The following is a 13,169-nucleotide window of genomic DNA, read 5'->3' as shown; positions in this document are numbered from 1 at the left end:
TTTTGCTGATGCATCTGTGGTGGATAGGTGTGCGTTCCCGGTGGTAGGACACAGGAGCACCTGCAGTGAGTTTGCTAGCACAGGCGCACTGAAGCACTCTGAAGGGCCCTGGCACGCTTAATCGAGGTGTCTTTTGGCAGGTATCCAGGATGAGCAAATTCAGAATTTCTACTGCCCGGGGGAGTGCGTCCCTATTAGTCCAAGATCGGACCCAGCGGAGGCTCACTGTGGCTTCCCAAAGTGCCCTGTGGATAGATGGGCTCAGGGGGAATAAGCAACTGTGGCAGTGCGCTGTTTGCCGGCACTGAGCTCTGATGCACTCTGAGGGGCCTTGGCGCAGAAGGGCCCTGGCTCTGAAGTTGTTCAGCTGGGTGTGTGTGGGCAGTTATTCAGGCAGAGGGAATTCAGAATTTCTACTGGGGGGCAGTGTGCCCGTGTCTGTACAAAATCACACCCAGCTGTGGCTCACAGTGACTCCTAAGAGAAGTCTGTGGAGTGGTGTGCCTGGAGAACTGCGAATGTAGGAGGTCTGCCGCTGGGGAGGAGAGAGTTGCTATTACTGCTGCGGGCGCGGTGCACCTTGGCGGTGGAGGTCCTAGGGTCTGCAAGTCTGTGGGTGGGGCAGCAGGATTTTGGTTGGAGTGACTGCTGGGTCACCGGCAGTGTCCAAGGCCTGTCTGGGTGGTGGTGCTGATGAGTTCTTAGAAGAGGCCGCTCTCCCTTTCAAGATGGCATGGGCTCCGTGCCTGAGTCCCGCAGTCTGGGCCGCAGGCTAATTTTTAAGTTGATAATTTTTATGGCCCATGAATGATGTTATAAATATCCAGATGGCCCTTGGCAGAAAACAGGTTTTCTACCACTTATGTAAATAAACATACTTCTAGGTTGAGTGTGTATTCTTGTAGACATTAACATCCAAAAATTATACCAGTAGAAATTTTATGGTATTACTTTTTAAGTATGTTTTAAAAACTTTTTCTAATAAGTTAAATCATATCTTATTATATTTTTCTCCTTTTTTTGTACTCAACAGTATTTTAAAAAATTATATATATCTTTATTGATTTCAGAGAGGAGAGGGAGAGAGAAACATGAATGATGAGAGAGAATCATTGATCGGCTGGTTCTTGCACACCCCCTTCTGGGTACCAAACCTGCAACCTGGGCATGTGCCCTGACTGGGCATCTGTGACCACCTTGTTCATAGCACTGAGTTATACCAGCCAGGCTCAACAGTATTTTTATATATCTTTTCACTTTAGTATACATCTATCTAATCATTTTTTTTCTTTAAATGAACTCAAGCAGCTTTGAGTTTTATGAGTATTAGCCATTTACCATTGTTTGAGCTATTATAAACAATGGTGTAATGAATATCTATTTGAATACTGCTTTACGCAGATAGGACTGATCCCAGGAAATAGAATTTTTTTTCACAGGGACATGGATGTTTTAAATTTTAAAAGATGATTCACTTAGTCCTCCCAGATAGCTATACCAGTTTTTATTCCTATCAGTTGTACATGTAATTATGTTTCACCATATATCATCACCCATGGATATTAGTAAAATTAAGTTTTTTTGTTAACCTGTATAAAAACATGCTATCCTATCTTTTTCTGCTTTCTAATTACTGATGATATAGTCTTTTCCTGTGTTATTAGCTCTTCGGATATTTTTAGTGAATACTATGCATTTTACTTATAGTGATGTAGTAGTTAAGTGTATTATTTTAAGATTTGGGAAGCACCAAAATGTTGACATCACCTTACTTACTTTATTTTGAGAATTTTCTTGATTTATACATTTTTAACCGCTTGCTAAGGATCCCAGTAGCTAGAAAGTGTCTTGTTTTCCTTCAGTGTATTTGTATATTGGGCTTTCGTTTTTGAGATAGTTGCCATGATTTTGACATGATACTCCTAGCAGGCATGATTATTTTTCACATTTCAGTGTGTTGAACTAGCTGAATGGTTTGCTTGTCCTATATAATAAAAGCGTAGTATGCAAATTGTCCCCTCGACCAGGAGTTCTTCCGGGAGTTCGACCAGGGGGCGGGGCAGGCCAAGGGGAAGGGAGGGAGGCCCCGCTAGGGACCCTACCAGTGCACAAATTTCATGTACTGGGCCTCTGGATAATAACATTCATCCCTTTCCTGGCACTATATGGAATATACAAAGTAATGGCAATTCCATTTTTTGAAAAGTAAAGATGCTAAAGCAGGCATCCTTTAGATAAACTTTTGACACAAGGATGGTTAATAAACTGACATTTTTTAAGGTATTTGCATGAACATTTTTGTGGCTGGATGGAGATGGTGTATATTTGTTTTAAAGGAATACATTTCTCAGCCACTAAATACCCTGGGCAAATAACTTGCATCAAATTATTGTGTAATTGAAAATGTTTATAAAAGGAAGAAGAAAGGTGAGTAGTTAAATCTTAACTTAGTGCCCAGCCAGTGTGGCTCACTGGTTGAGCATCAATCTATGAACCAAGTGGTCATGGTTCAGTTCCCCGTCAGGGCACATGCCTGGGTTGCGGGCTCAATCCCTGGTGAGGGGCATGCAAGAGGCAGCTGATAAATGATTCTCTCCTATCACTGATGTTTCTGTCTCTCTTTCTCCCTTACTCTCTGAAATCAATAAAAATGTTTTTTTAAAAGAAGAAAAAATTTTTAACTTAGTGAATTTTCTTTCATCTGATTGTTGGGTAGTATTTAGTTCCATGTTATCGATAACTATATCTGAGCAATTAATGTTTAACCAATGCCTTTCTTTTTTTCTGTACAACCTAGTTCTAATCTCTTGCTTTGCATAGACATTATGAAAGAAAGATTTAAATTAGGAAATGAAAGCCCCATTAGAAAATGTATTAATTTTTATTATACCTTGATGTGTTTTTTTCTATTTTAAAGAGATTTGAGTATTTTAGTTCATCAATATGTTGGAACTCTACATAGCTTTGATTTCCCTGCAGAGAACAAGGCTGAGTCAATGTGTAATTAAGACATAAGAACCTGGTTAAAATTGTAAATAGGTACTTTTCATAAGTACTATGTAAGTGGAATTGCCAGTGAGTTTCCTAATATGCTTTTTTGTATATTAGTTATATGTTTTCTGCATAGCTCTTCTTAAACTTCCTTGGGCTTCTAAATTTTTACTATATTTCAGTATGTTTTTAAGTAGGCTTTTGGTTCATTACAGCTAAAGAGAAGAAAAGTTGATTTGACATTATAACGTAAATGATACTGATTTTAGAAACATCTGAAATTAACTTACGTTAGAAAAATTTTATTTCCAGTTCATCCAGAGCAGCTTCCTCCGAGGCCATGGATTACATTAAAAGAACGAGACCAAATTCTGCCATCAGGTATGTAGTTTTCATTCTTCCTTGACTTTTCCCAGAAATACTTGAAATGCCATTTGGGCAGTGTGATAAAATGAACAGGCCTTCATTTTATATTAGGTGAGTATAAAAATGCTGATGGATAGACTTAAAAATCCACACTAATGCTTACGTACAAGAAGCTTTCTTTCACAGTGATGTAACTCTTAGTTTTAAAGTGATTGCTTGTTCTACAGCCTTCCAACTGGCATCTTCACAGCATATTGGGAGATGTAAGGAAAATGAGTAATAATGAATTTTCTTCTGAAAAATTTAAACCTACTTAGGTACTTAATCTTTCTTGAACAGGTAGACTGATAACAGTTGTGAAAGAATAATTTAGATTGAGTCTATATTTGCTATATTAGAAACAAAATATGATATGAGGTCAGTGGTGTGGAAATGGCATAGTGTGAGCATTTGGGTAATTTAAGGATATGGTTTAGCACTTCTTGTACTTCATGAATGTAAAAAATATAAACCTGTCTCTTTGTGGAGACCAATATTGATTTGACATCATTTATAGGGCTCTTTACTTCTCATTAGACATTTTATGAATGGGAATTCTACTTAAAATAAGTTGTGAATTGATATTTCTCCTAATACCTTCTTTTTAATCACAAGAATAGTGGTTTTTATGGTATCTAATCCTATCTCATAAAAGAGAAACATGGTAATTAGCCGTACCTCTGCTACCCTTCCCATTGGCTAATCAGGGCGATATGCAAATTAACTGCCAGCCAAGATGGCGGCCAGCAGCCAGGCAGCTTGAAGCGAACATGAGGCTTGCTTGCTTCAGTGACGGAGGACTCCAATGTTCCCCGCCTGCCTTACCGGCCTCTGAGCTTGCAGATTGAAACATTGTTACAAATATAGAAGCGAAACAAACCCCAGAAACCTGCTTTCAGCCAGCCGGGATCTCAGAGCTGGAGTTGAAACAGTGTTTCGATTATAGAACCCAAACAAACCAGATACCTGCTTTCAGCAGCCGAGGCCTAAGAGCTGGAGCCAAGCCTGAGAGCTAAAGATGACCCAGAATAAAAAGAAAAAGAAAAAAAGGAGCGGTGGGGATCTGCAGTCCCCCGCCAGCCTGAAAACAGCCCTCAGCCCCTCACCCAGATTGGCCAGGCATCCCAGTGGGGAACCCCACCCTGAAGGGTGTGTGAGCAACTGCAAATAGCCATCAGCCTCTCACCCAGGCTGGCGAGTCACCCCAGTGGGGATCCCCACCCTGATCCAGGACGCCCTTCAGGGCAAACCAGCCGCCCCCCACCCGTGCACCAGGCCTCTATCCTATATAGTAAAAGGGTAATATGCCTCCCAGCACCGGGATCAGCGGAGCAGCGAGGCTTCCTGGCACCGGGATCAGCATGACAGGGGGCAGCGCCCAAACCCCCTGATCGCCCTGCTCTGTGCCTGATAGGGGGGAGCTCCCCAACCCCCTGATCGCCCTGCGGCTCTGTATGTGACAGGGGGCGGCGCCCCAACCCCCCAATCAGCCCTACCCTGAGCGTGACTGAGGGGGGCATCGCAACCTCCCGATCCGCCCTGCTCTGTGCATGACGGGGGCGGCGCCCCAACTCCCCAATCGGCCCTGCTCTGAGCCCGACCAGGGGATGCACCTAGGGATTGGGCCTGCCCTCTGCCACCTGGGAGCAGGCCTAAGCCAGCAGGTCCTTATCTCCCAAGGCGTCCCAGACTGTGAGAGGGCACAGGCTGGGCTGAGGGACCTCCCTCCCACCCGAGCGCACAACTTTTTGTGCACCGGGCCTCTAGTTTCATTATAAAATTAAATTAAGAATTTTACTGTTTTAATGTGAAGATTAAAACAAGCACTGAATACTCATGCTTCAATAATTTTTAATGGGTAAATCATAGTTTATCGTGTACTTTTTAAGCCCTTCTGTTTGTGAGGCGTTTTTTTACGTTATTAAATAAGAGGATTCAGAAAAAGTCATTTGCTTTGATATTGGGAAATGTGGGCGGTATAACATCTTCATGGTTCTATTTGCATTTTAATAACGCTGAGAAATATTATCATTTACAATTTATTTCTGTCTTTCAGAAGTAATGTTGAAACCAGCACTGTCTAGAGCAGTGATGGCGAACCTATGACACACGTGTCAGAGGTGACACGCAAACTCATTTTTTTGGTTGATTTTTCTTTGTTAAATGACACTTAAATATATAAAATAAATATCAAAAATATAAGTCTTTGTTTTACTATGGTTGCAAATATCAAAAAATTTCTATTTGTGACACAGCACCAGAGTTAAGTTAGGGTTTTTCAAAATGCTGACACACCGAGCTCAAAAGGTTCGCCATTACTGGTCTAGAGCCACAGTATCAGCCTGACCAAAGAGGCATTGTGTCACTGTTATCACGAATAACATTTCTATTATCAGGGTACACATTGATGGTTTGAAAGAAAGAATACCTAAGGTTTTCTACAAACCTTAAGTTAGACAGGTTTATTTTATGTTTAGCCCTCCCTAATGTGCAATTAATTTGTTTCTTTCTGGTATTAAAAACACCATTTTCTAGTTATTTAAAGCAATCCTTTTTCTAGTAAGAGTGAACATAATCTTGAAGAAAACGTTTTCAATTATTGCATACATACATTTCCATTAGAAAAAGGACAACAGAAAGAAATTTTCACTGGTGTTGAACTCTCAGAGTAATGTGTTTTGGGGTTTTCCTTATTGAAAACTGGTATGGATTTTTCTTTTTTTTTTCGAGATGTATGCTTCCCTGAGTAGAATCTGAGTGCTAAAAAAGATATTAAAAATGCCTTTTACTTTTGGTGCATAGGGAGATGTGTATAATAACAAATGATGGTTAAGTGTGATATATAGCCAAAAAATTATAAATGTTAAACTATCGTATAATAATTACCAAATAGTGCAAAAGGTAGCAGTATACAAAATTGCCACCAGTTGAGATCCCCAGGGGAGAACTGAACTAAGTTTCTCTTAATTCTTTTACCATTATTTGAATCTGAACCAACTTCAATCAAGTGTTACTTTATTACTTGGATTTCTCACCTTTTATTTAAATACTTAGAGGCACAGTACACAACATTCATGCACTCGGGGGGCGGGGAGGAAAAGGGCCCCTCAGCCCGGCCTGCACCCTCTCACAGTCCGGGACCCCTCGGGGGATGTCCACCAAGGTAAGGTGTCCTTAGCTCTGCTGTGGAGCCTTTCCCTCCACCCTCCTGCACTCACTAGCTGTGAGCCTGGCTTCTGGCTGAGTGGCGCTCCCACTGTGGGAGCACACTGACCACCGGGGGGCAGCTCCTGCGTTGAGTGCTTGCCCTCCTGGTGGTCAGTGCGCATCATAGTGACCAGTCGTTCCACCGTTCAGTCGATTTGCATATTAGCCTTAGATTATATAGGATGTGATTCTCAACTGTGTGTGCCCATTCTAATCACTTGGGATACTTTTTTATAAATATCAATACCCAGACTATAGGCCCTGGAGTAGGGCCTTGGGCGTCAGCTGTTTGTTTTTAAAGCTCTTCAGACTGATTCTAATGGGCAGCGAGGATAAAGAATTACTGGTAAAAATCAGGGCTTTTCAAACTATGCATGTAATATGAATCACCTGAACATTTTGTTAAATTGCAGGTTTTGATTCAATAGGTTTTTGTGGAACTAAAGATTCTGCATTTCTAAGGTAGCTTAAGCCTTTTCCTTAGAGCACACTTTTGAGAAGCAAGATTACAAACCGTGTTCTCTCAGCTATTAGTGTGCTCACAGTCCTTTCATAGTTCAAGGGCATTATAACATGAGAATTTAATTTCAGCAGTGAACATATAACTTGGCAAAAAGGATTCTTTTATAACTAAACTTTCTTAGTGCATATTCTTGCTCAGAGCAGTGAGAGCAGTAAAAGGTCCACGAAAGTATTAAGTATGGATATTTTATTAAAAATTAATGAAATTAGAGCCTTTTAATGAGAAAGAAACTAAAATTTACTTTTGTTTAATTTATATAGAAAAGCTTTACTCAACAAATTCTGTGCAAAAATCATTCTTATTTAAAATTTTAATTTGTATTAAAATAAATTTTCTAAAAATTTCAAATATGAACTGTTAGTTTAATTCTAGTAAAGTTGCTTTGGTGTGATTGACTTCAGTGCAGCTTTAGTAGATACCATTTAATGTATTCTTGCCCAGAGCATTTCATAATGATGACATTTTGAGTATGTTTGTGTGCCCTGTGTGCTTGTGCACATGATAAGTACTTTAGATAAAGTTGCCTAATTTTCTCCCTTTTGTCTGTTGTTTTTTTCTCTCTCACTTCTTAGCATCATTCACGGTTATGTGTTACAATGTGTTATGTGATAAATACGCCACCCGGCAGCTATATGGCTATTGCCCATCCTGGGCATTAAACTGGGAATACAGGAAAAAGGGAATTATGGAAGAAATTGTTAACTGTGACGCAGATATCATTAGTCTTCAGGTAACACAATAGAAATTGAATTGTCTTTAAGTTAAAGGTGAACTTTAAAAAGTCTTACTTCTGGGAGAGATCCTGTTTTCAAAGCAAAACTCAAAGGGAATTGTTTTCTGTCCTTAAAGAAAATGGACAATTTTAATAAGAACCCAAGACATTTCCACAGTGAAACTATTTTGCTAAGTACAGCCATCCATTTATACTTATTTATTATCTTAAGTGAAAATTATCTCTTGCATTATTCATGTTAACAATCATCTCATCCATAAATTATTGGTATTGCCAAAAGAGAAAACTGCAGAAGATTGTGTCTTTTAGGAATATAAATTCGACTTTTAATTTTAAAAGAAAATTGCTTACCCACTATTGTTCCTTGCTAATAAACATTTTAAACATTTAAAAATATTGTATTATAGCCCTGGCCGGTTTTGCTAAGTGGTTAGAGTGTTGGCCTGAGGACCAAGGGGGCATGGGTTTGACTCCTGGTCAAGGGCATATACCTGGGTTGCAGGATCCCTGTCCCCGTGGGGGCACAAGAGAGAGGCAACTGATCAATGTGCTCTCTTCACATCAAAGTTTCTCTCACTCACTCTCTCCCTCCCTCCTTCCCTCCACTCTCTCAAAAAATCAATGGAAAAAATATCCTCAGGTGAGGATTAACAACAAAAAATGTACCATCAATCATGCAATTTTGTCTTATTTTAAAAACCACCTCTGAAATTTATATTTCTTCTGTTTTATAACACTTCATTATAATAGATTTAACTGGAGAAGCACCTTTCCATTGAAATACACATTTTATTGCTTTTTTTCAACATTTAGCTAATGAATAGCCAAGAAAGTTTTTAGGTAAATTTTTTTTAGCAGCTTTCAAAGCATATTAAATACTTTAAAGGTGTCTTAAAATGTTAAATATTACAGTTCCACACCTTCTTTTCAGGATAGCCTGAGAAGAAATTATTATGTTGTCCATGGTTTATATGACTTCCTGGAGAATAATAAGAAATATCTTCAAAAGTTAAATTTTCTTCTCATCACTGAGAACTGACACAGATTTGCGGGGAGGAGGAGGCAGAATCAGTCTTATTACTTAATTGTCTCCATTTTGTATATGTAGTAACAATAGCCTCACACTCTTCTATATAAAGTTTAGTTTGAAGGATAAAAATACCATAATATAAAAGTTTTCATACCAGTGTCACCCTAATAAATTTAATTAAAGCAAGAAATGTTATAGTATCAGAAACAAAAATTTTAAAAATTAAAACCATTATTCTGAAATCTGCTCTAGGGAGTAGACATGGCTGAATATGTTAATAAGAACAAATTTTTTAAATGTAGGTCAGATACAGCTATATGCCAAAACACTTCTTAATATAAAAGTAATACTAGCCAAAACCGGTTTGGCTCAGTGGATAGAACGTCGGCCTGCGGACTGAAAGGTCCCGGGTTCGATTCTGGTCAAGGGCATGTACCAGGGTTGCGGGCACATCCCCAGTGGGAGATGTGCAGGAGGCAGCTGAGCGATGTTTCTCTCTCATCGATGTTTCTAACTCTCTATCCCTCTCCCTTCCTCTCTGTAAAAAATCAATAAAATATATTAAAAAAAAATAAAAAACAAAAGTAATACTACTTTATAAAGTGTTAATTCTAGAGAAGTTGGAAATTTTGAAAAAATATAAAGAACGGAAGAAAACATGTAATCTCATATCCCAAAGATAGTTGCTGTGTTAAAACTTCTGAAGTGTTTCTTGTATACATTTTTAATTCACTTATTTATTTATTTGTAGGTATATTTTAAAAATAAAGTTGATATTACACTATTGACATATTTTCTTTTTTATTTATTGCCCGTAATGCACTTTATATTACTAAAATTTTTCAGAATTATTTATATGAATATACATTGATTGATTTATCATTTTCCCTACTGTTGGACATTTAGGCATGTTATGAGCATTATCATTCATAAATCTTATCTTCCAACTTGATTTTTTCATTTGGAAGGATTTGTTAAAAACATTTTGTGGATAAAAAATAAAATAATTTAACCCAATAATTACTAAATTAACAGAGACCATTAGATTCAGGCACCAAAAAATTCCTTAAAGTACAATTTTTTATTGATAAATCTTAAGCTTCTTACTCTCGGGTATTAATGCTTTTCACTACAGTTGAGAAAGATAAAATTTTTAAAATACTTTTTTATATATAAAATTTATTATTTCCTACCACTTAATCTATGATATGATCAACATTCTTTGTTTAATTACCAGTTGTGAGAAAGTGAAAAATAGTGGAATGAACTCCATATTGGGAGTCGAGAGGCTTGGGATCCACTAGCTGTGTGAGCATGAGAAAATCATATAACATTTGGTTCTTTCAGGTTTAAAAAGCTGCCATTGTCAAATGGCAGCTGTTAGGAGTAAGGTAAGATAGATAATATTTGTTATGTGAATTATTTTAACTTAGTCACATCTTATTCATAATGCTGAACTTTTTTATACCTTTATCAGAGTTTTCCTGTCATGTCGATGATAACTTTTCTTTTATCTCAGGAAGTGGAAACAGAGCAATACTTCACTCTCTTTCTGCCAGCATTGAAGGAGCGTGGATATGATGGGTTTTTTTCTCCAAAGTCACGTGCCAAAATCATGTCTGAGCAGGAGAGAAAGCATGTGGACGGTTGTGCAGTATTCTTCAAAACAGAAAAGTGAGTTAAGGAAACAAAGCATAATAGTGTAAACTTACTCCTTTAATTACTGCACATTTGAAATTGTTTTTGGTTTGACCTATAAAATAAATAAAAAGCTAGAAAGCAAGTGATATAAAAATTAAATTTTAAGTAAATTCATATACTTGAATATAGTGTTATAATCATATTTCCAATTATGTTTTCATGAAGTAAAATATTAGTTTTGGTGTGAAAAAAGTAATTTAGTGGCTTTTAAGATTAGAAATAAGTTTTTATTTTCTTCCGTGATTTTTTTAAAATATTTGGCCTTTTTCAGAATAATTCATTCTATGAACCTTTTCATCTTTTTTTAAAACATTTCAGACATTTATTTAATCAGTTATTTACTAAATGAATACTGAATATTTGCTTTGTGACAAGTACTGTGGTAGTCACAAATAGACAATACAGTTACTAATCACATTCAGAGCTCTACTCTAGTAAGAAAACGTAAGCATGAAAGAAAACCACAATAACCCTGGCCGATTTGGCTCAATGGATAAAGTGTCAGCCTGCGGACTGAAGGGTCCCGGGTTTGATTCTGGTCAAGGGCATGTACCTCGGTTGTAGGTTCCTCCCCAGCCCAGGCTTTGGTTGGAGCTCTTGCAGGAGGCAATCAATTGATGTGCTTCTCTCACATTGATGTTTCTCTCTGTCTTTCCCTCTCTCTTCCACTCTCTAAAAAAATCAATGGAAAAATATCCTTGGGTAAGGATTAACAAAAAATTTATAATAACAATTTAAAAAATAAAAAGAAAATCACAACATAATCTATATAATAAAAACCCAGTGGTTGTAATGCCATAATGACCAAAGACCGGTCACCAGGAGGTGCATTGATGGGTCCTGCGGCACCAGGACTTGACGGTGGGTCCCTCGGCGCACTGGGTCTGGGTCTTGCGTGATTTCGTGAGCTGGGCCTCTAGTGTGTATATATGTGTATATGTGTGTGTATATATGGTAGAAAAGAAATATGCATTAAGATAAGGCAAAGCAGAAAAGCACAGAGCTTATAGAGGTGGGGAGTTAAAGAATTAATTAGGATAGGATAGTGGAAAGTAGTCATCAGATATAAAGAAAACATCACCCGTGTTTTTTGGGGGGCTGTTAACATAGCTGGTTACTGTAGAGTCATAATGAGAATGTTATGAGTCTGCTAATTATTAAAATACATAAATGATTTTGTAGAAGCCTCTTTGCTTTAATATTCTTGAGTTTAAACTGGAAAACGGTATTCATGCTTGCTTCAGGGGTAGTTAAAATAATTAAATGAGGTAATGAATCGGTAGGTCCTTTGAAATGATTAAGTGTCCTGGACATATTTTTATTATATTTTCCTGTTTCTGTAGTCCTTTGTAATATTAGTAGTATTTCTCTATTACTGGGTTTTTTATGTTGCGTGCATTGGATTTAGAATTGTATTTCCTTCTTGAGGGTGAGGAGCTGTAACATGGTCAGAAGGTGCCTCTTGAGTGTTGGCTGAGTAACTATATGGTTAGAGGCAGATTCTTTGGTTATCATGAGGAAAAGAGAATATTTTTACCTCATAAAGGCTGCCAATTTTAGAGTGGAAAATTAGAAAGGACCTTCAATAGAAGACTGAAATATGTGAAGTCTGATAGAGATTGAATAATTTGGGTTTGCTACATTAGAGAATCTACTTAAAGAAAAAGCATATACATGCTTATGACTATATTCCTGTTTAATACCTATTATAACAAAGCTGGTTAAATGTTTATTAATGTAGGCATATTACCAGAATGTTATTTTAAGTAAATGGATTAAGTGAATTTGAAAGATATTTGGCCTACTTTTAATTAATTTGAACCTACTTTTCTGTGAATTTTTAATAGAGATATTCTCATTTTAGTTAACAATTAGTACACAGCCCTATAATATCTGAGGTCAGAATATATGAAATTCTTTTAGGTGATTTATTTATTTATAATGTTTTATTAATTTTTAGAGAGGAAGGGAGAGGGATAGAGAGATAGAAACATTGATGAGTGAGAAATATCTTCAGTCAGCTGCTTCCTGCATGCCCCCTACTGGGGATTAAGCCCACAACCCAGGCATGTGCCCTGACTGGGAATCAAACCAGTGACCTCTTGGTTCATGGGTCAACACTCAACCACTGATCCACATCAGCCAGGGTAGGTGATTATTTTAAAATGAATTTTAGAATAACCATAGCAATTACTTTTATAATATTTATATTTCAGGCCTTTTATTAATATGGATTATCTTATTTAATTTTTAAATCAACCCTCAGAGGTAGGAATAGAGGTAGTTCCCCATTTTAAAAAAGTTATGAGGTACCATCTCAAACCTGTCAGAATGGTTATCATCAATAAATCAACAAGTGACAAATGCAGGCGAAGATGTGGAGAAAAAGGAACCCTTGTGCACTGCTTGCTGGTGGGAATGTAGACTGGTGCAGCCACTGTGCAAAACTGTATTGAGTTTCCTCAAAAAATTCAAAATGAAACTCCCATTCGATCCAGTAATCCCACTTCTAGAAATATATCCCAAGAAATCAGAAAGGATATATGCACCCCTATGTTCATAGCAGCACAATTTACAAT

The 13,169-nt window shown here is 37.5% G+C and overlaps 1 protein-coding gene across 1 annotated transcript in view; it reads left to right on the top strand.

Annotated features, from left to right (window-relative positions):
* Positions 1–13,169, top strand: part of CNOT6L (CCR4-NOT transcription complex subunit 6-like) — a 103,895-nt gene that overhangs the window by 60,023 nt on the left and 30,703 nt on the right. The window contains exons 6-8 of the mRNA XM_006755865.2: positions 3,304–3,372; positions 7,699–7,856; positions 10,409–10,563. Of these exons, the coding sequence (XP_006755928.1) occupies positions 3,304–3,372; positions 7,699–7,856; positions 10,409–10,563 (382 nt within the window). The remainder of the gene's footprint in view (positions 1–3,303; positions 3,373–7,698; positions 7,857–10,408; positions 10,564–13,169) is intronic.

The sequence above is a fragment of the Myotis davidii genome, unplaced genomic scaffold, assembly GCF_000327345.1.
Source record: "Myotis davidii unplaced genomic scaffold, ASM32734v1 scaffold794, whole genome shotgun sequence".
Taxonomy (NCBI): domain Eukaryota; kingdom Metazoa; phylum Chordata; class Mammalia; order Chiroptera; family Vespertilionidae; genus Myotis; species Myotis davidii.
This window is presented reverse-complemented; position numbering and strand designations above follow the sequence as displayed.